General features: G+C 40.8%; 1 protein-coding gene and 1 long non-coding RNA gene across 4 annotated transcripts in view; one reads left to right on the forward strand and one right to left on the reverse strand.

Annotated features, from left to right (window-relative positions):
- The window catches only part of LOC123619843 (uncharacterized), a 225220-nt gene that overhangs the window by 170676 nt on the left and 26765 nt on the right, over positions 1 to 27779 (forward strand). For both annotated transcript variants that reach the window (XR_006728586.2, XR_012508669.1), the window contains one exon: positions 26826 to 26933. This is a non-coding gene — a long non-coding RNA (uncharacterized LOC123619843). The remainder of the gene's footprint in view (positions 1 to 26825; positions 26934 to 27779) is intronic.
- Positions 1632 to 27779, reverse strand: part of FIG4 (FIG4 phosphoinositide 5-phosphatase) — a 124841-nt gene continuing 98693 nt past the window's right edge. The window contains exon 23 of one of the 2 annotated variants that reach the window (XM_010965410.3): positions 1632 to 1985. In XM_010965410.3, the coding sequence (XP_010963712.1) occupies positions 1808 to 1985 (178 nt within the window). In that variant the 3' untranslated portion in view covers positions 1632 to 1807. Of the gene's footprint in view, positions 1986 to 2350; positions 27414 to 27779 lie in introns of those variants that run through there. The other variant, XM_074368495.1, reaches the window with a different exon arrangement.

Genomic DNA, 27779 nt, shown 5'->3' on the forward strand with positions numbered 1-27779 from the left:
GGTAAGCACTTGGCTCCAGATTTTGCCCACATCCTGGTGAATGACTGTTCTTAACATACTAGGTATCTTACGCTTGATTCTCTTTGGCTGCTGGTGTCTACTGAATTTGTGGTATCTGGTTGCAGTGTCCCCCTACATACCCGACCCTAGGGACATCGCGGAAGAGGGGTGGACCAGGACTGTGACGGTCGTGCAGGGTTTGTAGGGGAGGAGTGTGTGGTCAGGCCACACAGGTTGGCTGTTCTCTTGCTCTCTGTTCATCCCCTGCCCAACCAGCGCCTGCATCACCTACATCTACTCACATGACTCACCTTCCTACATGGTTGTTCCTACCCCAGCCTTTAGATTAGAACATCTCCACCTGACAGCTTATCAAAGAGGCCATGAAGGGCATGCCCCTCCGCTAGTTTCCCTGGTAACTGATGATTCAACCTGACCTCAATTTTCCCTGTAATTGGTGACAACCTCCTTCTCCCCAGGAGGCAAAGACCTCCACCTTGTCCTGCATGCTGTCTGCTGTACAGGGTGGGGAGTCGCTCCAGGACCTTGTCTCAGACTTGTAAGCTCCCATTTCCATTAAACCACTGATGTCTCTGTAGCTGAGTCCAGGCTCTTTCTTTGATCTTGATCTTTCTTTGAGTTGAGTACTGGCTTGGCAGGCCTTCAGGGTGCAGCCCCACAACATCCAAACGGTGTCAACCAGAATTCCTCTTGCCTGTTATTTCATTATTCTTTAATTCTGATTTTATGATGGCATCAATCAAAACTGTCTGTGAATTAGGGGCTAAAACTTTTATCTGCAGTATAGAACCTTTCACAGATTCCCAGAATCTTGGGGTTGGCGACACCTTAAAGGTCACTTAGGTTGATCAGTTTTCCTCCTCCCACTAGACAGCTTGGTTTTCTTCTCCATTTTATTATGAGGAGGGAGCGTTGAGACAATTTGTCAGGAAAAACATAGTAAGATTAAATCATTTGCATAAAACTGTCAGAAAATGCAGAAAGTTATCCACATCATATTTGACCATATGGAGAACAAACCATACGTGCCATGTGCCAACCCTGACTGGACACCAAATAACAAATCATGTAATGCATCTGCTCAGCACAAAAGCTATGCAGAGTAGCACATTTTAATATTTTGATGTAATTTCATATTTACAGAAAAACTGTAAAAATAGTTCAAAGAACTTGTTTATTCTCCAGATTTACCAACTATTAATATTTTGCTGCATTTGCTATATCATTTGTTCTTTTTTCCTGAAACACGAGAGGGCATTTTGTTGACATCTTGTCTCTATCTATAAATATTTCAGGATTTACTTCCTAAGAACGAGGGCTTTCAAGATAATAAATTTTTAATCAAAACATAAAGTTTAACATAAAAACCATCAGAATAAATTTTTTAGAGTGTTAACTACAAAGAAAAATACTCTGCCTCCATTTCACACAAGAGGACATTTTTGGCCTGTTGTGGTTACTGTGTGGTTCTCAGACTCCACCACAGTGCCTGGCACACAGCAGGTCCTCAGATACCTGTCAGCATCTTAATGTGATGGTGTGATACTATATTGACTGCATTTCTAAACAAAGTATTTCTGAAATAAAGCAAATGCAATGACAGCAGAATATTCAGTCATTTTTTTTAATGCCAGTGATTTGTAATTCACCAGTTACACAAAGAGGGAAAACCTGATGTAAAGGACTGATGGGAAATCACCTTTTTAAGATGAGACAAACAGGTCAGAACATCTGTAAATGGTGCTCTGTTGGTCCCTCTCTGGGCCACCATGGGGACCTGCTCTTGTCACAGGTAGCGGTTTCTGATGTATTCTCGGTACATGGAGGTGTCTTCTTTCCCCAGGGGCTGCATGATACCTTGACTGGCCTGGATGTGGGCCTGGAAGATCTCTGTAGATCTTCTGTCCACTCTTGGAGGCTGAACTTCATAGATGTTGTCTAGTGAGAAAGCTGAGATGGGTGTTCTGTAAAAGAGAAGACAGAGCTCCATTAAAGAAAGTGGAGGACGACAGGGACTGGTGATCTCAAAAGTACTGGAGTCACTGACCTTGAATGAGTCGACTCAGTAGTAACAGGTAGTGGTAGTGACCTCCCTGTCCCCTCTTGGCTGGCTCCCCCTCTGCCTGGAGGACAGAGCAGGACCAGCACCGGCCCAGGGAGCACTCCCTGGCACGCAGGCTGGGCGGGCACCCCTCCTCTGTTCCAGCAGCCCAAGGAACGTCCATGCCCGTGTGCTCCTCTGCCTCCCTCACACGACTGGAGTAACTTTGGGTGGGGGCTCTATAGACTTCTTGCTCTTTTTCCTTGGCATCCGGTAGGTGCTCCATGGTTTGTTTTTTTTTTTTTTTTTTTTTTTAAAGGATGACTTAGCAGGAATCAGTGAAGTAGGAGATACTGATAATTCCTACCTCACACGTTGTTGGCAGGAGTAAATGAGTTTATATATATAAAATGCTCCCTTAGCATAGTCCCTGGCACACTGTAAGTACTCAGTAAAAATGAACTATTGGTAACAATTACCAGTGCATAATTCCTTATATGCAATTCTGAAAACCTAAAAGCTTTAGTAACAAGATGTTACTTTGTTGGCAAAATCTGATCCAAGTGAAATTCATTTGGTGGTAAAACATACTGACAATAAACGTACCACTTAATGTGAATATTACTGCATTTAATTATCGGATGGCCTCAGACCGTGCTGGGGATATTCTTATAAGGTGTATGCTACCACCCCCATAATTCTGAATTCTGAAACATATCTCGCCTCAGGCTCTTTGGACAAGGGATTGTAAATCTGTAATAGGCAGCTTCCTTCCTTTCTGGGGTGATCTGAAAAGCACCCAAGAACCTCTCTTTTCCAAAAATCCCAATTTATCAATCAGGAGTTTGAGATTTATAGATACAACTATATACATAAAACAGGTAAACAGCAAGGTCCTACTGTATAGCATGGGGAACTATTCAATACCAAGTAATGACCTATAATGAAAAACAATATGGAAAGGAGTATATATGTATATGTATAACTGAATCACTATGCTGCACACCAGAAATTAGCAAAACATTGTAAATCGACTATATTTCAATAAAAATAAATTAATTTAAAAAATATCCCTCTGTTGCGGCCCCACTGAGCCTACTATAGTGCTTAAAATTTTCATCCACTGTTGGGGGAAGGTGCTGTCGCCAAAAAAAAAAGGCCTTGACAAGATGCAGCTGGGTGCCTGACAACCCTCAACTCCTAGCAGTGTGAGCACCTGCTAATTATTACATCCTTGGCTGGGGGCAGGCCCCCTAGGGATGAGTCAACCATCAAGTCAGGTGCGCTGCAGAGTGAGTGTGTGTGGAAGGTCGAGAAGAGGCCTCTGGTAGACGAGGATGGTAAGCGAGGCCTGGTGAGGGACTGCGGGGTAAATAAGTCCACAACTGCGGAGCACGCCCCACTGCTTAGCCCAGGCTGCACCCGCGGGGGACGGGTGGGATCTCCACATCAGGGCAGCAAGATAACACAGAGAAGAGATCTGGAGAGTGTGTTCTGTTTGGCTGGGACCTTGCTCACATACAGATCAGAGGAACAGAAAGGCGTGCTGGATGCCTGGCTGTTCGGTGAGCTGGGGGAGATTCCCTGCAGTCAGAAGCAGAAGTGAACCTTGGGCCCAGCTAGGTCTGTACTTGCAATGTCAACATTTTGTGGGACACTAGGAGGGGCAGTGAGTGGCCACAAAGGGAGACGGGAGTTGTACAGCAATACCCTCCATCCTCATAGGACTGGACTTTCTTACTCTTTTAGAAAACAGTCAAGGTAGCTCTCTGTACTTTGCCTTGATCTAGAACACTAACACATCCTGTCTTGGCTGGAGAGTCTACTTTAAATTGTATTAAAGTAAAATACAATTGGAGGTGGAATATTCTTTCCAGAAGTCAACCTCATTTGTTTTGACCTCAGGGTAATATGTTTAAATTCAAATTTGGTTAATGATTTATGAAATCTAATAACTGTACATAATCTTATAATGTACCCTTATTTAAGTAAATAAAAACCAAAGGATACAGTGATTTACTCTAAGAGGAAAAAAAATTAAATACCCCGGTGAAAGAACCCTGAGCTGTCTGAACCTCAACTTGTGTGCCAGCCTGGCAGCAGTGCTTCTCTTCAAAACACACAAGTTAGTTATTCTTATGTCTGTGGTTAACACATTATAATGATGAATAGCTGAGTGATTAAAATATGAACTCTTCTCAGTTTTCCCTCACAAAAACATAGCCACTCTGCAGTCATTTACATAAATCAAAGTGAGCTGCTAGAATTCTTTAATGGTTGATAATATTCAGGGTTAAACCATTTTAACCTGAACCCCTAAAAAGGAGGTTCCACTAGTGTTTTTAGAGATTGTCATCAAAGCACCAGTCACAGCAGCTCCTCCTGAACCACCCTGTCTACACATGTCTAGTTTCTATACCCTCCATTTTACAGATGAGCCATTTAAAGTCAGCTTAAAAGTGGGACTAATGGTTTCTGTGCTTGGAAGCCGGACCTTTGCCTGGACCCCTGTGTGCATTAACCAAGAGCTCTCCGGCAGGCATCACACCAGACAGTCCACAGATGGAGGAAGATACTGTCTAGGAACTAAACAGTACAGCTGAGAAAAAGAGAATCCGAGTCACCGAGTCACCGCTGTATCCTTCAGAGGCTCAGCTCAACACACGAGTGGGCTGGCTGTGAGGGGCGCAGCAGCAGGGCCAGCAAGTGTGCGGTGAGGGAGGGCCAGGACTCAAGAACGGGGCACACACCAGTCACTTCCCCCCGGGGCTCTGGGTTTCTTATCAGTAAGTCAATCAGAAGTCCTTACCCTACTTCTCATCTGCTTCACTGCCCCAAGGAGTAGTGAAAAACCATTACTAAACACTCTAAACAGGAAATGTCAAGCATCAGCCTTAACTGGTATCAGCCTCAGTGGCAGGTGGGCTTAGGGCTTCAACGCCACCTCACTGTGGTTTCAAAACAACGTAGGGAGTTAGAAAAGGCATCAACCATCCCTTTAGTCCTTCGTCCTTTTCATTCAGACTTAAGTCTGTATCAAACAACAAAATTGTAATGTTAAAATGTTTATTGCTGGTTTGGGGTGAAACGGTTAAGACACACCCAGTACTGTTGGCACAATCAGAAACAGGAGGAGGAAGAAGGGATTTCACAAAGAAATCTTTGCTTCCTCATTGTACTCGGATATCAAGAAGCCAGTCACAGTGAGCAACTCGTGGTCTTATGGCAGTGGTTCTGTAAGCGTGGTGCCCAGACCAGCCGCATTTGCATCGCCTGGGAACGTGTTAGAAATATAAATTCTCTGGCCCTTTTCACAGACCTGCTGCATTAGAAACTCGAGATGAGGCCCAGCCAAAGTTTTTTAACGGGCCCTCCAGGTGATTTTGCTACTCGCTAAAGTTTGAGAATCTTTGGTCTAAGGAAACCATACTGTACCTAAAATGCTAAATAAAATCTTATTTGTGGTCAGTGGACAGCACTGAACATTTCTGAGTATGAACTTTCTTCTTAAGTGATGTACTAGAACTAACCGTACGTGGAGAAGGCGTCATTTTAACACTTTACAGTAAGGAGATAAGAAGCAATGTTACATTTCCTAAGGAGGAGACTCTGATTTCCCTATTGGCTTATGCATTTCCAAGGTGAGGAAGAAACACAAAAACATCTGAGACTCACAAGGGGCTGCTGGTGGGCCCCTCGTCTCTGAGAGCACTGGGAAGAGATGGAGGTAAGCCCCATAATGCTTCCAACACTACATGGAATGGTCTTTTTATCAGCTTAGATGGCATCTGTTCCTGGATGAAAAGACCAGTGTTTAAACACTAAATGATGTGGAAATTGTGAAACTATGTTCTTTTATTCATTCCAGTAGAGAAAGCTGGCTTATTACTGCACTTCCATGGTGGGGAAAAAAAATGATTCCACATTTCTTTTCTGGCCATAAACAGAAATTTTGTTTTCAGCTTCTCCCCACAGTCTTCAAAGGGATAAGACTTACTGCCCTTAACTCAAATGTTAGTAGTCTTTTTGGAATAAAAATTTTTTTTACTGCATTTATTTTTTAAAAATTTACATACATGTACTGTTCATTGTTTCTAAGAACGTTTAGAGTTTAGGTTTATAAACTTACATAGTTATCAAAGGAATATAGCCAACCACAAAGTAAGAATTAATTCAAGAAGATACATACACCCTGCTATTCTTTATAATTGCCAAGATATGGAAGCATCCTAAGTGCACATTAATAGGTGAATGGATAAAGAAGATGCAGCATATGTATGTAATGGAATATAACTCACCCATAAGAAATAAGGGTATTTTGCCATTTGTGGCCCTTGGTTCACTTTTCTTTCTTTACACTTCAAAAACCAGAATTTTATAACTGGCATAAACATTTCCATATCATCAAAAACAACAAAATACCTAGAGATAAATTTAACCAAAAAGGTTACCTATACTCTGAAAACTAAAACATTAATGAAGGAAATCGAAGATGATACAAAGAAATGTAAAGATATCTTGTGCTCTTGGATTGGAAGAATCAACATTATCAAAATGGCTGTACTACCAAAGCAGTCTACAGATCTAATGCACCCCTGTCAAAGTACTCATGACATTCTTCACAGAACAAGAATAAACAATTCCAGAATTTATATGGGACTATAAAAGACCCCAAACTGCCAAAGCAATCTTTTGTAGGTCCCTTTTTTTCCCTCTTTGTTCTTTTTTTCCCTCTTGTTTTTTCTTTTTGTTCTCTTTTCTCATGGTTTTATGACTAGAGAAGTTCCTTTAAAGTTTGTTGTAAAGCTGGTTTGGTGGTGCTGAATTCTTTTAGCTTTTGTTGTGAAGCTTTTGATTTCTCTTATCAAATCTGAATGAGAGCCTTGCTGGATAGAGTATTCTTGGTTGTAAATTTTTCCCTTTCATCACTTTAAATATAGCGTGCCCCTCCTTTCTGGCCTGTAGAGTTTCTGCTGAAAAAATCAGCTGATAACCTTATGGGAGTTCCTTTGTATGTTATTTGTTGTTTGTTTTTTCTTGCTAATTTTAATATTTTCTCCTTATCCTTAGTTTTTGTCAACTTGATTACTATGTGCCTTGGTGTGCCCCTCTTTGGGTTGATCCTGTGTGGAACTCTCTGCTTCCTGGACTTGGGTGTCTATTTCCTTTTCCAAGTTGGGGAAGTTTTCGGTTATTATCTCATGGAGATAAAATATTATAGTTACAAAATTGCAGGCTCGTTTCTTTTTATCTACAAAACCTAGTTCTATCTTCAAGGAGGTGTCTGTATTTCCCCTCAAGGAACGCTGCAGTCTTATTTAGAATATCTGCCAGTTCATTTGTGGACTGTTTAACCTGTGTTGCTTGGTGTGTCTGAACACTGAGGGTTGATGGCACTTAGCCTGACCTGCAATTCCCATGCATGGAAAGGAAACCAACATTTCAAGCAGAAATTCATTAGACACACCACATGCTTTTAAAGAAGATCCTGTTGGTGCCCTTTTATGCTCTTTCTTAACTGCGGTGTTACTGGTTTTGTTATAATATGACCATGTCCTATAATAAGGGTATCTCACACTTGGATGCATGACTAATGTTTGAGTCATGACTTAACACATAGTGAGTACCCAATAAGCATATGCAGCTTTGACAAGAGAATATTTAATTGATCAGACTGAAATGTCTTCTGAACTTAGTAATGTCATGATGATTTGTGGTTGGTGATAGAACAACTAGACAATATTTGTATAGTTTCAATAATTTTACATGTGATACTTCTCTGTATGTTAAAATTATACACTTTTCCTATGATGAGCATTTTGGCACACATCAAACCCCACTGGGCATTTCCAGAAAATTTAGTAATGATTCTAGTCCCCGGATGCATTTCTCTTCTCAGTGATCCCTTCTGTCGCTACCACAAACTCCAAGTTTTCTCCCCAAGGCTGCTGTTTTCAAATCACTTAAATGATTCTGTTGGTTCACGACTGAGTGACAGAATCAAAAGGATATTACAGCTGAAGGGGCCCATCTGGAAGACCCTGACCAGCAGCCTCACCTGCAGATGATGGTCAGCGTGGGGTCACTTCCCTCATTACTTTCCTCTGCTTTCTGGTAGAAAACAGTAACTAGTGGAGGATCAAAACTGATCAGAGGCTCTGGTCTCGGTGGGGCAAAACCTCAGCAGATGTCTGCATAGCACTGGCCCTGATGATGACTGTGTCTTCTGCTAGCTTTGTAATTTCTATCAGGAAATAAGAGCTCCTATCACCTAACTGGTGGGGGTGGGGCACTACAGAACACGTTGCCATGTGACGAGTTTCTCGTTCTAGCTTTTGACACTGTGCAGAGCCTTTAGCCCTCAGTTTGTGGGTGCCATTCTAACATTTTTTGGTGACCGTCCATTGCTGCTCTTTAGTCCCCTTATTAGGTTGCTTGTATCTTTCCATCAACGTACTCATACACTGAAGATGAGTCGCGAGTCTGTTCCACCAAGATAATACAGTGAGACTGTGTTTGCTTCTTTGTGTTTAAAACTCAAGATAATGCTGCATATCACTCATCTTCTGTGCACAAGGATAGACCCTGAAGTCCAGAATGCAGCTCTCAAACTGCGCTTGTCCAAAATGGTAGCCGTTAGCTGCATGTGGCAATTTAAATTTATATTTAAATTAATTAAAATTAAACAAAATTTAAAATGAGTTCCTCAGTAGCACTAGCCACATTTCGAGTTCCTGAGAAACACATGCTGCTAATGGATACTGTACTGGGCAGTGCGGTGTAGATTGCTTCCATCATCACAGAAAGTTCTGTTGGACAGACTGTTCTAGAACCTCTTTCTTGTTACTTTTTTCCTCAGAAACTGAGTATCTGTGTCTTTCTAAACCCATTACTCTAATATGGCTCTGCAAACCACTGAACACTATCGGGTCTCTTATCTGTTTATATACTTACTGGGATGTGACATTCAGCTCCATTACCGCTTTATCCCCAGTGCCCAGAAGAGTACCTGGCATATAGTCAGCGCTCAGTAATTATTCACTGAATGAATGAATGACGTCTGGTTAAGGAAGATGCTTTTACCTTGGATTTCTAAATTCAGAGCCTGAGTGTAGTGTGATTTGGATCACCCTGGACGATAGGGAGGTAGGATTTCCCAACAGAAGCCCAGCTTTTAAATTCCTTTCCTCAGATAACCCATAAGGTGGACAAGGGCACTGAGGGGGAGCTGAGGTGCCTTCTGGGAGTGGGGGCAAAGCTATCAAAGCAGCTCAAAAAACCAGAGTGAGGCAGGAGCAGTGCTTTCTAATCCCCCTTTAGAGGTGAGAAGGCAGTGACTCAGAGAGATTAACAAATTCACTAAATGGGCTGACATCAAGAGGAGTGTATCAGTCTTCAAAGCACCTCTAAGAAAACAACAGAAGGCAAAACATGTCCCTACATCCTGGGATCCAAGAAATCAGGCTCGGTGTATGTAATTCGCTTTTATACAGCCTGTGAAGTCAGTTTCAGTGTTGGAGATAACGGGTGAGCAGTTTTATTTGCTACCTACCCACCCAAGGGCACTTTCTTGTGTCTGTGAGAAGACATCTATGATCTCACAGGGTAAAGGTGGCAGGTTTGAGAGGGGCATGCTCTTAACGATGTAATAGGAAACAAAACCATGTTATTAGCTGCTGATGACATTCTAAACATCAAGGTAAAAATAAATTTATTCCTGCTAAAAGACAGCAAGTCTGTATTATACACACAAAATGCTATGAACCTAATGCATGATTTTCCCAAAGTCCAATTGAATTTTCAATCTTGTTATGACATTGAGAGCTAATGAACATGACACAGAATAGCAGACAAATCTGATTTCTTCAAATCCAAATTCCAAATCCTTTTAACAGCTGCTATTACAATGTGATGATAGGATTGTCCTCCAGCAGAGGCACTGGAAGGGAGGTTAGAAATTTCTGAGGCAGGTTAAAATGCATTGAGGCAAAAATGATAATAATAACAGTCCCTAAACAACCCACCATCAGAAGGAGCAAAAAGGGTGATGAGAAGGAACTGAAAAATACGTGATGATGGAATATAAAATGTGCAACCCTGCAGACCAGAGATGCTGGCAGCCCTGTCTGTATAGAAGGCCCTTCAAAGGCTCAGCAGTAAAGAATCTCCACTCCTTACAGCAGACTAGGTCTTTATAGATTTTGATAGGAGAGGGCCAGGTGTCGTTTGGCTATGGAGAGAGCATGAGGACAGCAAAACTCTGTGTGTGTTTCTCAAACTCTTATCTGCCTTCAATGTGTCAAGGAGCCATGTCAGTGACAGGCCAGCCAGAAAGGTGCTGCGGTTTCATGAGTTAGGATTTTATGCATAAGTCTAAGTCACATCAACACAGAGAAAAGTTATTTTTGGATCAAAGGACATAATGACCTTAATATAGCTCAAAGAAATTCATGCATTTGAATGTCTAATGCTGCTAAACTATCTTTTGAAGACTCATTTTTCAGCAGATCCACTAGATGAAAAAAAGTGTATGTGTACACACATATGCTATGTGTACGGAGATAATGTTTATATGTAACTTATTTATACTTATATATACTAATATATGCACATGTTTTTAAATGGAGGAAAGGGCCATATATAGTATCTGTGAAATATACATATTATATACAAAACACATGAAAAATTATATGTGAAATATATATTATATATGAAAATGTATATTGTATATGTTATATATGAAAATGTATATTGTACATATTATATATTTCAATACTTCCCACAAAGTGATGTACTTCACATGAGTCCATGTGGCCTCACTTTCACCGTGTCCATTCTATTGTGCAGACACTGGAACAAAAGTATAATGAGCATTTGGGGTAATGACGCCAGTGAATCTAGACAATGTACTGTAATATTTACCATTTCTTAGAGCTGGAACATCTTGCTTTTAAAATGTGACTTTCCATTTTATACTGTTATACATACACACCTTAGAGGCTGTTACAAGCTTGTTAATGTTTTGGTTAAAATGCCATTATGACACTGCCATACATGTAAGTTAAAAACAAAAAAACTAACAATGCTTATCCAGTGTTTGTCATGGAAAAACTTTTGTCCTTTAAACCTATCAGTGCTTTTCACCTTTTTATTGTAAAATATAACAGATAGAGAAAACCACACAAAATAAATATATAGAATTATTAGAAGGTGAACACAAACTGGGTCAAGAAACAGAAATTCTGGCAGCCAATCCAGAAGCCCCTTCTACATGCTCCATCTCCCCCAGGATCCCCCTCCCCCTCATAAGTAGCCATCAACCTGATTTCTACTAAGTAATCACTTCTTTGCACTTAAAATTTTTTTTTCATTCAAATGTGCATCCCTAGTCTATACTTCTGAAAGTGTGATATGCCTTTTAATCTACAGATTCTCCCTCCGTTCTTTTCCTTACAATGTATCTGCTGAAGAAACCAGGTTGTAGAGTCTCTCTCGGCCTGGATTTTGCTGACTGCATATTCATGATGCAGTTCAAAAGTGTTCCTCGGTCCTTGGTATTTCCTGCAAGTCAGCAATTGGATCCAGGGGCTTGGTGAGATTCTGCTTCAGTTGCTGTGACAAGACTATAGGTGGTGTGTGGTTTCTTCAGGAGGACCGAAGTGTCTAGAGCCGTTTCTCCTTTTTTGATTTCAACCACCATTGACATGCAGTGCCTAGATCCATTAATTCACTGGGGGTTGCCAAATAATTCTTTATCATTTCTTGGTTGTCATACTTTTTTAAAGTTTTTTTCCCTCATCTCTTATTTGGTTAGCCAGTGGTACAACCCATATGATTCAGTCATAGGCTTGATTCCTTCCCTCTATTTGCCAGTTTTCCAGATAATGAGATGGTTCCCTACTATCCTTCTAAAGTGACCAGATTTTAAACAAAAATCATCATACACTCATGGATTTAAACATATTTGATGAGTTCCATTCCACTGCAATTATCATTCTTATACATTGTCCTATCTTTGTCTGGTGGGAGCCAGCATCACAGGAGAATATGATGCTGTACATCACCAGCCCAAGAAAAGATCAAAATTCAAAATTTAAAGTATCGTTTCTATTGAATGCATATTGCTTTCACATCACAGTAAAGTCAAAAAATCATAACTTGAACCACTGTAAGTTCGGGACCATCTGTATTCCATTTTTCCCCCCCAACATAGTGTCGCATCCAAAAAGTCTGAGAATATTTTCTTTCCCCTGAGAGTCACTTTCTCTTTTTGTTTAGATGTCTAAAGGATGTTTTTCCTTCAAAGTCCAGTTAACTTACTGTGCTGTATTATTTTGGGTCATTCTTCTCAGGAATGTGGGGTATTCTTTCAATATGTAGTTTTAAATTTCAGAAAAGTTTTTGGGTTTTTTTTTTTTTTTGGCCTTACTGTCTTTGGTATCTTTTTGTTTCCTTGTTTCATTTTTCTTCAAGACTCCTATTAACCATGTTAAATCTTCTTTGCCTATTGCCAATATTAGACACTCTCTCTTAAATACTTTTGTGTCTTCACTTATTTTTTGAATTTTAAAGCTTTGCATTTTAAGCTCATTTTGAACTAGTATGTTTCAGTTTTGACTTCCTTTGTCAAGTTGTCTTTGTGGCATGCTTTCATTGTAGGGATGTTTTTCTAATAATTTTATATGGGATTGAACCTTGGCAGTTTTCTGTTGCTCATGATGTAAAATTGGTTTTCCCTGAACCTTTAGAACGAACTGTAGTTTAACAAAATTTGACTAACTTAACAAAACTCTCTGGTTGTCCCTGTGAAGTGTTTTAAAACCATGGCAGCTTGCTTTCTGAGATTTCCTGTAGCTTTTCCCTTTTCCCACTTTTATCTGGATTTTCTCTTTCCCCCATGTCTGCTGCCACCGTCCTGCTCAATTGTGACTCCCGCCAGCAATTTCTCCTCAGATGGGTGCCCTGTCCTGGAAGGGAGCTGTGCTCGGGTTGGCCCGCAGTCACTTCTAGTGCATTCCTGTTAGCTGTTCTGGGCGTCTCCTGTTCTCAGGTCTGTCAGATGCCTCCTTTCCAACTTCTCCCTCTTGTGCAGATGCTGATACCATGTGGGTCTCATGGCCATTGGTGGTTTACACCCACCACCTGCTTGTATTTGGGGATTTGGGGATAACTTACGTGGTTTTGAGGTAAATGCTATCTATGTGTATTGGTTTTGCTACCTAGTTGTTCTTTTTTATGTGAGGATTAAGAGACTTTAAAAACTATGTTGCTGCTGTCTTCTTCCCAGAACCAATGAGGCATGTCTATTTTTAAAGTATACTTTTCACCCATCCCCAAAGCTGGTCCCTAAATGTGACACACTGTTGTCTACATGGCCATCCTGTCCTTGCTGCTGAGGTAGGCACTGCCACACCACCTCTCCTTACCCAGGGCTTTTCTCAGAGAAACTCTTCTCTGCTCCAATTTCTACTCCATCAGGACTTGCTCCCCTCAGAGACGGCTGAACACTGCTATCTAAGTGATGCAGAGATGCCAGGGGAGTGGGGCGACGGTAATAGAGCCCTTAATCTTGTGGTTCATATGCATCTGGCTAATCAGGCATTGCCTCATGGCAGCAGAAAGAAGTACAAGTGGAGTTAGGCAGTCGTTTTTTAAATTTTCCTGTCAGCTATACTTTTATTGCAGCTAATGGGAGATGGCTAAGATACCAGTTCGATTTGGGTCATGGGGCTTAATGGAAAGAGAGTCCTTCCGATGGCTCCCAAGGACCTGACTCCACCATGTGAGCAGGGTGCTTTCACCAATCTTGCTTAATGGGATTTGATGATACACATGGCAAATGTATACATTTGCCAATACACATGGCAGTTGTAAGTTTCCCATTCTCTCCCTTTCTGGAGAGTTTCAATTTTCCTTTGCCTCCAGTGTATATTGGGAGCAGACAGGCAGTCTTGTCGTTTGTAGGTTACTAGATCACAAGCAGCCTCATCTGGACCTGATAAACAGAGCTGCACAAAACCCAGAGATCCTGGACTTTGAGTGGGATGCAATAATTATGGGTGAGGGAGTGGGTTCTACTTATAGCAAGAGGAGAGTGCATGGATAACTGGGTAGCTAGGGCGGCAGACTGTGACAGGTAACATAAATCAGATTCCTCAATATCCATCTGAACTCTCCTTCTAGCGTGCAGAGGCTGAAAAGCAAAAAATAACATCCAGGCTCCCTTGCATTTCAGGTTCAAAATGTAATTTAGATTCTACCCACCACTTGTCCATAAAAAGGCTTTGATTTGGAACTGAGTCATATGGGAAGAAGCAAGGTGTAGGGTATCTGTTCTGCAGACTGTGGCAAAGGCAACAAGCTCTTGAGTCAGCCACCGCAGCGGCAGCTTCCTGAAGGGCTATACAGCTGAGGGGCTGGTTTTGCAGCCAGCAGCTGCTGGGATACCATCCTGATCATGGCAGACATAGCAGCCACTCTGATGATTTGTGGTTTGGGGAGTCATTCCTGGAAGCTTGGTCTGCAGTCTGTCTCTTTAGCCCTTCAGTGATTCTGAAAGCCACTGAAAATCCTATAATAAATAACTTTCTGTTTAATCTACCTAGAGTGGATTATATTTCCTGCAACCGAACTGACCCACATAGCCAGCCAATGAGCAGAGCAGCTCCAGCTCTCTTGCTTGACCTGGGAGCAAGCACTCAGGCACCCAAGGGACCCCATTCCTGGACAGTTCGAACAGGAAGGGAACATCTGCATCAGCTGGAGACATATGTGTTCTCTGCCCAACAAGGCGAAAGGGATAGTTTACCACAAACTCGCATATGAGTAACAACAGTGGCACTTTTAATGTTCGGGCCATAGCCGTTAATATTTTTATTGGTCCAGGTATGACAGAATGATACCTTCCTACATTCTCTCTGAGAACTGCGGAATAAAAATGTCACTGGTGTTTTTAAAAGGACTTCTGGTTTTAAACAAGTGAAATAGGATAATTTTGGGACCTGAAACAGCTAAAGTGCTCCCAATTTAGGATGCAATTTATACATTGTATGATTTCCCTCCCATTTTGTGGGATGTATTATCTGTCTTAGTATAAAAAGAAATGCAGTTTTTCCTCTGTTTCAGCTGTGTCTATTATCACAAACACTGGGGCAGCGGCCAACAGTATCTGGCTGCACTGTTTTGTAGGCTATAACTTGAACATTTCGGCTGTTTAATGAGAGCACACTTGGCTTTGAGCCACAGCCAACAGGGACTGGTTACCCTGCAGAGCACTGGGCCTGTTCTGCCAAGAAAGGACAGGTTGCACACCAGGCACGTAACAGCTGTTCTCAAAGGGCAACGAATACAATGGCACCTCCTCCCAGAGTCATCCTTTCCCCCTGCCTGTACGCAGGCCCAGAGTCTCCCTCGAGGCAGCTGGTCATCTATCAGACATTTCCGCAGTGACCTTTGGGAGCAATCTGTCCCTTCTGTCCTCAGATTTCCTGGAACAGCAGCATCAGTGGCCTGTCACTCCTGAAAACTCAGGCTAGTGGGCTGCAGTAATGGTCCTGTGCCTCATCTCCCACACAGAGGTGATGACACCTCCTTATATTCCTCATGCCCATTGAATATTTTCACTTTTTCCAGATGATATACAGAGCGCTATCACTGTCACATCACATCGTGACATCTCCTGTATCCGTTTCCTAACAGAATTTTTACTGTAGAACTTCTTCAGATTTATAGAATTATTGTACAGAGAGTTCCCACATACCCCATACATACCCCAATTTCCTCTATTAGTGATGTCTTCCATTAGGCTGGTACATTTCTTACAATTAATGAACTGATATTGATACATTATTAACTAAACTCCATACTTAGTTTTTAACCTACTGTCCTCTTTCTGTTCCAGGATCCCATCCAGAATACATTACAGTTAGTCATCATGTCCTCTTAGGTTCCTCTTGGCAGGGACAGCAGACTGTCCTTCTCTGATGACCCTGATACTTTTGAAGAGTACTTAACCTGCATCTTTTCAGAGTTATCCTTCACTTTAATAACAATAAGAATCAGAGAAAACTGGCTTTCGGAAGGAGCTCAGTAAGATCAATGAGCCTTCAAAAAAGAAAAATAACGACCTGTCCTGAGTTTTCAGAAGGCTCATGTGGTTTCGTCTCTGTTAACCTTGGTCTGTGATGGAGTGCCAGGTGCGCTGCCAGGTAGGTACTTGGACAGCTGCCCAGGGAACTCCTGTGGACGATTTGGTGGAGTAGGGGTTCCACAGCCTGGATGCTCATTACATTCAATGGAGAATTTTATAAAGCACAGATGCCCTGGCCTTAGCTCAGGTGTACTGAATCAGAATCTCTAGCAATAGGGTCTGGAATTCTGTATTTTGTATCCCTTAAAAAAAAATCCTGAATATAGAAAATTACAAAACATGGCCCATAATCTGTCAGTATTAATAATATAAATATATAAATGTAGAAAATGTAAAGAGGAACCAAAAGTCTAACATGAAAACTGAATGCTTCCCTATAATCTATTTAACCATTTTCTAAGGACAGTTTGGTTGCTCCCTGCTTTTAGTGTTGTCTTTTGTTTGCTTAGGATTCATATTTCAATAAGCTTCCTGAGATATTCTGGTGTATCCAGAAATTTGGAACCCACTGCTGCAGAAGAAATTCTCAATTTAGCTGGGAGGGAGCAGAACGTTCCTTCAGTGCTGACATCCATCATCAAGTCACAATGCTTGCTCTTGCTCTCTCTCTTCCTCCCCTGAACAAGTCAGCCTTAAAGCCATTAGCTGGGGCAGAACAAGGAGAGGCAGCCTGTGGGGTGTCAGAGCCCAAGTGGGGTGAGAAGGCCATCTTACAGAGGACAGATCCGGGGAGGGGAGTAGTTCAGGCCTGAGTGCGTGAGGAGGGCGTCTGCATGGGTGGGCAGCCCGAGGTGGTATGTAGAAGCCTGAATAGGGAAGAGCAGGTGGAGGGGTGGCCTGGGGCCCAAGGGGATAAGGAGGGCTTTCAAGAGGATGATGTCTCCAAAAAGGGTGTAAGCACCTGAATGGAGGGGGTCCACGTGGGGGGAGATATGTATGCAGGAATTAATCAAATAAATAAATACACCAAGGGTAACGGGAGCCATGTTTCTCGCTGGAGAAAGAAGTCACTAATATGGAAAGGGAGGAAGCTAGAATAAACCCTGAGTACCCTACAATTAGATCAGTATGAACTTGTGGATGTAAAGATATGTATCTATATTTTATTTATATTACACCTATAAATGTATATATTTATATTATATAATATAGAAAATTTGCAGTATCTATTTGTATATATCACATATATATATTTACATATGTCTATATATTTACATGTGTGTAAGAATATGTGTAAATGTATATGTCCTTTGAGTGGGCCTGGAAGCAGTGATGCCTCAATGGCCACAGGCACACCCAGTGCCCACACTTTGGCTTTAATAACATTTTCCACTTAAAAGAATCGGAGGTCCTTGGAGAAATGACTGATTTCAGGGCTGGGGAAGGCAAAGAACATGATGAGCTTAGAACATCTTGTGCCAGAAATCAAGGAAGTACTCAAAGAATGATGAGGACGTGTCCAAAGAACACAGGAGCCAGGTTGAAAGGACTCGGGTGAAATTTGGAACAATTTGAGCATCAAAATAAATAATGACAATGACAGACTATATCCCATCAAATAAAATAGAAAGCCAAAATCTCATACTGAGAAAAATAAATAAATGAAAAAATTGAAAGTTTTGATGAAGAAAGGGATTTATACAGAGTTTCAAAGTATCTCTGACGAAATATTCATTAGTTAAAAGAGACGGGGGAAAAAGAGCAACTTTACAGTGGAAAAGCCCACAAGATTCCACTTTAATCAAGGGGCTGAAATAAAGATGATCAGAAATGGGGTAAACTGAAATGCCACCTGGCAGGATGCAATGAAAAGAATCCACCTTACTCCTGTGATAGTCCTGCCTGCATTCATTATGCTGACATACATTTACTATGTCACAGCTTCTGGGAGTCAGGAATCTGGGAGTAGCTTAATTGGGTGATTCCAGTTTAAGGTCTTTATAAGGTCGAAGTCCAGCTGTTGGCCAGGGTGATAGTCAACCTGAGGTTTAACTAGGGCTGGAGATTCCACTTCCACACTCACTCGCGTGATTGGCAGGCCTTGGTTTCTCACTGGCTGTTAACTAGGCGCTTCAGATCCTTGCCATCTGGGCCTATCCATAGGGCCATTCACACTGTGAAGCTTGCTTTCCCCAGAACAAGTGATCCAAGAGATCACTTGTATAACCTAACCATTTCTTTCTTTAAATTAATTAATTTTTAAACTGAAGTATAGTTGATTTACAATGTTGTGTTAGTTTCAAGTCTACAGCAAAGTGATTCAGTCACATACATATTCTTTTTCATATTCTTTTCCATTATAGGTTATTACAAGATATTGAATATAGTTCTGTGTGCTATACAGTAGGATCCTGTTGTTTATGTATTTTACATATAGTAGTTTGTATCTGCAAATCCCCAACTCCCAATTTATCCCTCCCCACCCCTTTTCCCTCCTGGTAACCATAAGTTTGCTTTCCACGTCTGCTGAATCTTTCTGTTCTGTAAAGAAGTTCATTTGTATCATTTTTTTTAGTTTTCACATATAAGTGATATATGGTATTTGCCTTTGTCTAACTTCACTTAATATGATAATCTCTAGGTCCATTCATGCAATGGCATTATTTCATTCTTTTTTTATGGCTGAATAGTACTCAATTGTGTATATGTGTCTGTGTGTGTATATATATATATATATATACACACCACATCATCTTTATCCATTCATCTGTTAATGGACACTTAGGCTGCTTCCATGTTTTGGCTATTGTAAACAGTGCTTTTATAAAACACTGGGGTGCATGTATCTTTTCAAATCAGAGTTCTTGGGATACATGCCCAGGAGTGAGATTGCTGGGTCATATGGTACCTCTATTTCTAGCTAAGGAACCTCCATACTGTTTTCCATAGTGGCCGCAGCAATTTGTATCCTACCAACAGTATAAAGGGATTCTTTTTTCTCCATACCCTCTCCAGCATTTATTATTTGTAGACTTTTTGATGATGGCCATTCTGACTGGAGTAAGGTGATATCTCACTGTAGTTTTGATTAGCATTTCTCTAACAATTAGAATGCTTGAGCATCTCTTCCTGTGCCTGTTGGCCATCTGTATGTCTTCTTTGGAGAAATGTCTACTTAGGTCTTCTGCCCACTTTTTGATTTTTTTTTTTATTGAGCTGTATAATCTGTTTGCATATTTTGGAAATTAATACCTTGTCAGTCACATCATTTGCAAATATCTTCTCCTACCCTATAGGCTGTCTATTCGTTTTGTTCGTGGTTTCCTTTGCTGTGCAAAAGGTTTAAGTTTAATTAGGCCTCATTTGTTTTGCTTTTGTTTACATTACTCTAGGAGATGAATCCAAAAACTATTGCTGTAATTTATGTCAGAGTGTTCTGCCTACATTTTCCTCTAGGAGTTTGAGAGTATCTGGTCATACATTTAGGTCTTTAATCCATTCTGAGTTTATTTTTGTATATGGTATTAGAGAATGTTCTAATTTCATTCTTTTACATGTAGCTGTCCAGTTCTCCCAGTACCACTTATTGAAGAGACTGTCTTTTCTCCACTGTATATCCCTGACTCCTTTGCTGCAGATTAACTAACCATACATGTGTGAGCTTATTTCTGGGCTTTCTATCCTGTTCCATTGATCTATGTCTGTTTTTGTGCCAGTATCATACTTTTTTTTTTTTTTGCTATTAACAGCAACATTATTTCTAATTGTCAAGATATGGAAGCCTCCTAAGTGCATGTCAACAGTTGAATAGATAATAGAGATGCAGTGTGTATGTATATGTGTATATATATATATATGTAATGGAATACAACTCACCCATAAAAAAGAAGGGTCTTTTGCCATTTGCAGCCCTTCACTCACTTTTTTTACTTCAAAAACCAGAATTTTATAACTGGCAGAGACATTTCCATTACATCAAAAACAACAAAGACCTAGAAATAAACTCAACCAAGGAGGTCACCTAAACTCTGAAAACCAAAATGACACAAAGAAATGGAAAGATTTCTTGTGCTCTTGGACTGGAAGAATCAGCACTATCAAAATGGCCACATTACCCAAAGCAATCTACAGATCCAACACAACCCCCATCAAAATACTCGTGACATTCCTCACAGAACTAGAACAAACAATTCCAAAATTTATAAGGGACCACAAAAGACCCCAAACAGCCAAAGCAATATTTTATAGATCTCTTTTTTTCTTTTCTTTTCTTCTTGTTCTCTTTTCTTATGGTTTGATGACTAGAGAAGGTCCTTTAACATTTGTTGTAAAGCTGGTTTGGTGGTACTGAAATCTTTCAGCTTTTGTTTATCTGTGAAGCTTTTGATTTCTCCATCAAGTCTGATCGAGACTTGCTGGATAGAGTATTCTTGGTTGTCAGTTTCCCCCTTGCATCACTTTAAATATATCGTGCCACTCCCTTCTGGCCTGTAGAGTTTCTGCTGAAAAATCAGCTGATAACCTTATGGGAGTTCCCTTGTATGTGATTCATTGCTTTTCTCTCGCTTACTATATTTTCTCCTTATCCTTACTTGTTGTCAGTTTGATGACTGTGTGCCTTGGTGTGTTCCTCTCTTTGGCCTGATTCTGTGTGGTGCTCTCTGCGCTTCCAGGACTTGAATGACTATTTCCTTTCCCAAGTTGGAAGTTTTCGGTTATTATCTCTACAAAGATTTTCTCAGGTCCTTTCTCTCTTCTTTCTGGGACCTCTATAATGCAAATATTAGAGCGCTTCATGTTGTCCCAGAGTTCTCTTAAACCATCCTCATTCATTTTTATTCTTTTTTCTTTTTTTTTTTTTTGTTCTGAAGTAGTGATTTCCACTAACTTGTCTTCTAGCTCACTGATCCGTTCTTCTGCCTCATTTAGTCTATTCTTGGTTCCTTCTAGTGTATTGTTCATTTCAGTGATTTTATTCTTCAACTCTGGATATTCTTTATATTTTCCAACTCTTTGCTAAAAACTTCACTCTGTGCATCTATACTCTTCTTGAGTTCTCTGAACATATCTATGTGTTTGCGGATTCCTTCCACAGGCTTCGGGATTATTGTTTCCTTATTTCTAGTATCTGCCCTCTGGTGGGTGAGGCTGGACTAGAGGCTTATGCAGGTTTCCTGGCAGGAGGAGCCAGTGCCTGCCCACTGCTGGGTGAAGCTTGGTCCTGGACCTCTGGTGGGTAGGGCTGTGTCTAGAGGCCTTTGTGGCTTAGGAAGTCTACTGATGAGTGGGGCTGTGTTCCCATCCTGTACTTTGTTTGGCCTGAGGCTTCCCTACAGGCTGTTGGGTGGGGCTAGGTCTTGGTGCTAATGATCCAATCAAGATGTCAGCCTCCAGGAAAGCTCATGTAGATTAACACTCCCAGAATGTCTGCAACCAGCTTTTATGTCCCCTGAGTGAGATGCAGCTGTCCCCCCATGTCCCCAGGAGACCCTCTAAAACTAGCAGGCAGATCTGGCCCAGGTTCCTATGAAATCACTGCCTCTGCCCTTGGACCTGGTGCACACGAGTTTCCATGTACACTTCTTAAGTGAATGGAGTCTCCATTTCCCCCAGTCCCATGAGGCTCCCAGAGCCAAGCCCTGCTGGCCTTCAAAACCAGATGTCCTGGGTTCTCCTTCTCTTTCCAATTCCAGGACTGGAGCTGGGGAGCCTGACGCGGGGCTTAGAGCTCTCACTCCTATGGGAGGGCCTTTGGGTCCTCAGCTTGTGGGTCACCCATCTGGGGGGTATGGGGCCCAATTGTATTGCGAGCACGCCTCTCCTACTGTCCTGCTGTGGTTCCCTCTTTGTTTCCAGTTGCAGAAGATCTTTTTTGCTAGGTTCCAGTCTTTTTCCGATGGTTGTTTAGCATTCACTTGTGGTTTCATTGTAGTCACGAGGAAAGGCAAGCTTGTGGTCCTACCACTCTGCCACCTTGACTGGAACTCCCTCATACTGTTTTGATTACTGTATCTTTGTATATAGTCTGAAGTCAGGGAGTGTGATTCCTCCACCTTGATTCTTCCATCTCAAGATTGTTTTGGCTATCTGGGGTCTTTTGTGTTTCCATACAAATTTTAACATTTTTTGTTCAAGTTCTGTTAAAAAAAAATGTCATTGGTAATAAGATAGGGTTTGCCCTGAATCTGTAGATTGCATTGGGTAGTTTGGTCATTTTTAACAGTTAACTATTGATTCTTCCAATCCAAGAACATAGTATATCTTTCCATCTGTTTATGTCGTCTACAATTCTCTCATTAGCATCTTCCAGTTTTTGGAGTACGGGTCATTTGCTTCCTTAGGTAGGTTTATTCCTAGGTATTTTATTCTTTTTAATGTGATGGTAAATGGGACTGTTTCCTTAGTTTCTCTTTCTGATACTCTGTTGTTAATGTATAGAAATGCACCAGATTTCTGTATATTAATCTTGTATCCTGCAACTTTACTGAGTTAACTGATGAGCTCTAGTAGTTTTCTGGTGGCATTTTTAGGTTTTTTTAGGTTTTTTCTATGCATCGTAACATGTCATCTGCAAACAGTGATGGTTTTACTTCTTCCTTTCCAATTTGGATTCCTTTTACTTGTTTTTCTTCCCTGATTGCTGTGGCTAGGACTTTCAAAAGTATGCAGAATAAAATTGGTGCAGTGGGCATTCTTGTCTTGTTCCTATTCTTGGAAGGAATGCTTTTAGCTTTTCACCACTGAGTAGGAAGCTGGCTGTGCATTTGTCATATATGGCCTTTTATGTTGAGGTATGTTCCCTCTGTGCCCACTTTCTGGAGAGTTTTTATCATAAATGAATGTTGAATTTTATCAAAAGCTTTTTCTGCATCTATTGAGATGATTGTGGTTTTTATTCTTCAATTTGTTAATGTGGTGTATCACATCGATTGACTTGTGGATATTGAAAACAATCCTTGTATCCCTGGGATAACTCCCACTTGATCATGCTGTCTGCTCCTTTTAATGTATTGTTGCGTTGGTTTGCCTGTATTCTGTTGAGGACTTTTGCATCTATGTTCATCAGTGATACTGACTTACAATTTTTTGTGTGTGATAGCTGTGTCTGCTTTTGGTATCAGCATGATGGTGACCTCATAGGATGAATTCAGTTCTCTTTCCTCTGCAATTTTTTTGGAATATTTTCAGAAGGATGGGTGATAACTCTTCTTTAAATGTTTGGTAAAATATGCCTGTGAAGCCATCTGGTCCTGGACTTTTGTTTGTTGGGAGTTTTTTTCATTACTGACTTAATCTCAGTACTGATTACTGGTCTGTTCATATTTTCTGTTTCTTCCTGGTTCAGTCTTAGAGGTATTCCTAACCACTTCTACTCTGTTATGCTCTTGGTCACAAGGATCAACTCCAGTAGTGTCGGAGGAGACTGTATAAGGGTGGGAATAATGGGAGGTGGGACTAGTTTGATGGCTGGCTACCAAAGTGCCAATCTGAAGGTAATCATGGCAAACTCAAATTGAGAGCTGTTCCACAAAATAATTGGCCTGTATTTGTCAAAGTGTCAACGTCATGAAAATCAAGGAAGACTGAGGAATTTTTCCAGAATGAAGGAGACTAAAGGCACATGACAACTAAGTGCAATGTGAGAAGCTGGACTAATTCCTTTTGGGATTAAGGATGTTATTGGGACAATTGGCCAAAGCTTGAATGGGACTGACGGATTAGTTGGTACCAATATCTTGATGTTAATTTCCTGATTTTACTAGATTGTACTGTGATTTTATAGGAAAATGTTCTTATTTATAGAAAAGACCCACTCAAATGTTAGGGAGAGACAGTCTGCAACTTATTCTCAAATGGTTTGTGGCAGGGAGGGAAATGTTCTTTGTTCTGTAATTGCAACTTTTAGATAAGTTTGAGATTATATACATTTTAAATTTGGAAATAAACTATAAAGACCTATGAGAGAAATTTTAAATTACGGTTGAAAATCCTAATTCTGTTAGGTAGAATTATATGCCACTGCTGCTTTTGTAGGTCAAAAATGTATGAATATTGGTAACTTCATACAGTTCAACTTAATACGAGAACATTCCAACAAACTAATTGAAATCACAGATAATGAAATTAATAGATTTCAATAAAAATGCAAAACAATTCACCATGCCCTTTCGAGGACCTCTCTCCTGCACTTACCCACTCTGTCCAGTATCTGTAGTATCTGCCTCTCTGCAGGTCCCCATCTATCAGCACAGAGAAGCTACCTATCTTAGAATGATCCTTTGACTTCATATTCTCCTCTGAATATAGTCCTATTTCTTTGCACCCCTGCACAGCAAAAAAATTTTTTAAATGGTTTCTGTTCCCATATTCTTACTCACTTCCCATTTTTCCCTAAACTCACTGAAGTGGGCTTGCAATGCTACCACCCATAAACATTTGCTCATCAAGGTCATCAATACCTTCCTGTTAATTTTTCAGTGTTCAGCACTGCTGCCCACTCCTTCTTTCTTGAAACATTTTCTTCTCTTGGTTTCTACGAAACCACACTTCTCTTGCATTTCCTACTATTCCCCTCTTTGCTTACTTACATCCTTGGCCCCTACAATTCACCTTCCAGAAAGCACCCATAGTCATCTTTTAGAGAGTGAATAAGAGCATGCCAGTCCTTACTGAAAACTCCCCCTGCCCCCCATGGCTTCTCACTGGATAAAAAATGGCTAATCTCCTGTAAGATCTGGCCCCTACCTATGCCTTACTCCATCCCAAAGCACCTTCCTCTATGCCTCTCACTTGGCTTTCTGTTTGCATCTTTTTTAAAAAAATAAAATGTTTTTGCTGTATTTTCACTTATATGCTTTTTCATTGAAGTATGGTTGATTTACAATGTTGAGTTAGTTTCTGATGTACAGCAAAGTAATTCAGTTATATATGTATGTATGTATATATATAAAACATATTCTATATTTTTCAGATTCTTTTCCATTATAGGTTGTTATAAGATATTGAATATGGTTCCCTGTGCTATACAGTCAGACTTTATTATCTATTTTATATATAATAGTTTGTGTCTGTTAATCCCAAATTTACCACTCTCCTCTTTTCCCCTTTGGTAACCATAAATTCATTTTCTATATAAGTCTGTTTCTGTTTTGTAAATAAGTCCACTTATATCAAGTGATACGTTATTTGTCTTTCTCTGTCAGACTTCACTTAGTATGATAATCTCTAGGTCTATTCACATTGCTGCAAATGGCATTATTTCACTCTTTTAAAAGGTTGACTAATATGCCATCACACACACACACCCCTTTATCCATTCATCTGTTGATGGATACTTAGGTTGCTTCCATATCTTGGCTATTATAGTGCTGCTGTGAACACTGGGGTGCATGTATCTTTTTGAATTAGAGTTTTCTCTGGATATATGCCCAGGAGTGGGATTGCTGGAGCATATGATAACTCTGCTTTTAATTTTTAAGGAACCTCCATAGTGGCTGCACCAATTTACGTTCCCACCAACAGTGTTGGAGGGTTCCCTTTTCTCCACAACGTCTCTAGTATTTATTATTTGTAGACTTTTCGATGATGGCCATTCTGGCTGGTGTTAAGGTGATACCTCAATGTATTTCTCTAGTAGTTAGCGATGCTGAGCATCTTTTCATGTGCCTGTCGACCATCTTTATGTCTTGTTTGCTTGTTCCTGCCCTGGTCTTCTGTGCATGTTCTTTCTGCTTGGAACACTCCCAAGTCATCTCAGGACAGACACCTCCTCTGCATTCAGGTCTCAGGTCGAACATTAACTCCTCAGAGAGACTTTCTTTCAAAACCTAATCTAAAACAGCTCCTGACCCTTACCTGCCCCAACCATTCTCTCCCACCATCCTGGTCTGTGTTCTTCAAAGCATTTATCCTAATATGAAATTGTCTTATTAGTTCAATGCTTGTCTGTCTATCTTAAAGTACAAGTGCCCTGAGAAATGTTGTCAGTCCTGTTCTTTACTGTATCTCCAGTGTCTAGAACAGTGTCTTGCACATAGTAGGTACTTACTAACTATTTGATGAACGAAGAGTCACTTACTTTCTGCTAATGATTCCAGTCAGCAGATAAATGTCTCATGGCTGTGATATGATAAATATAGAATCTCAGAGGTGACCTTCCTTCCAAATCATCTTGTCCAACCTCAGATCACATGAAGAAACTCTCCACAGCACTGCTGATAGGTTAGCCAGCCTCTGCTTGAGACTCTCAGTGATGGAGGAACTCATGGCATTTATAATAATGCAGTATTCACATGTTACTGTTGATTGCTTTAATTGTTGGAAAGACTCTATTCAGTGGCCCTAAATCTTCCTCCCTATATGTTCCACTTATTGATCCCAAAACAACTTTAAAAAGCCCTGCTTCACCTGACAGTAATTCAAATATTTCTTGAGGGAATGGTCACATAAGTCTCAGCTCAAAGATAAATACTCCCAGCTATCTCAGCATTTCATGTGACATGAAAAATTAACCAACACTGCATATGAGAAAGGTCTGCAAAATTTTAGTAGCTTGGTTTAAATAAATAAAACCTTCCTAAGCATCTTATCTGAAAAATAAAGTGTAAGCATGCCTTTGGGTATTCGGAGAACACAGTCTCATTTCTCATGGCTGTCTTTTCTGTCTCTTCACAGCTTGCTTCTCTGCATCAAGCTCTTCCTGATACTGAGGGAACTGCAATGATCACGGCCAGCCAGGCCCACGAGCATCTTCCCTGAGACAATCTTTTTTAGAACACATTTGTGAGTATATGTTCTCACTTCTGAATACATTTTACATTTTAATAAGATGAGAGAGAATTTGTATGATGTAACTGTTTGCTAATGAGTTTTGAGGCAAGGGCTCTTTGCTGAAGGCATTAAACAAGTTTATTCTATGAGTGAAGAAGACAGTTTGGACCTTACACCCCTTGGGGCTCTCAGTGTGTGTGTAGTGCAGGAGGAAGAACATCTGTTGTGGTTTAACAGGCAATATTCTAGTGCGTATCTGTATCCTTCCCCGTGACCTCCACAACAGGGTAAGCACTCTATAAATATCACTGAGTGAGCGAGTGAAGAAAGGAACCAGTGCTCTCGACCAAGCCCTCACTTTACAGACAGGGAGATGGCCCCAACAGGGAAGGACCCACAGCTCAGCAATACCAGATGTAGGACCAGACCCCTGGGCTCCTGAGTCTCACGTTTAGAATTCTTTCCACAGATTCATGCTGCCTCACTGGGCACCTGTGAAAATGAATTTCTAGTTAACTGGATAAGTACAAAGGATTTTCTTTTTTTGTTGTTTTAGTAACTAAGTCATTGTGGATGACTTCCTTATATCCATGTCCCCCAAAATGGTTATTTTAAGCCAATCAGCAAACCCATGGCCCTTGGCAGGGACACTTTTAGGGACTGGCATGTGACCCAATGCTGGCCACCGTGGCATGAGGAGAGGCCTGCTGGGCAGTCCCTGGGACCCTTTGCTCCTACGGAAATGCCATAGGGAAAAGGTTCCTCTTCTCCTTATGTACTACCTTGTCTGCCTGTGGTACCTGGACCTACTGCACACAACTTGCTGAAGACGGGAGAGCAGACAGATGGGAAGAAACA

Source organism: Camelus bactrianus, chromosome 8 (genome assembly GCF_048773025.1).
Source record: "Camelus bactrianus isolate YW-2024 breed Bactrian camel chromosome 8, ASM4877302v1, whole genome shotgun sequence".
Taxonomy (NCBI): domain Eukaryota; kingdom Metazoa; phylum Chordata; class Mammalia; order Artiodactyla; family Camelidae; genus Camelus; species Camelus bactrianus.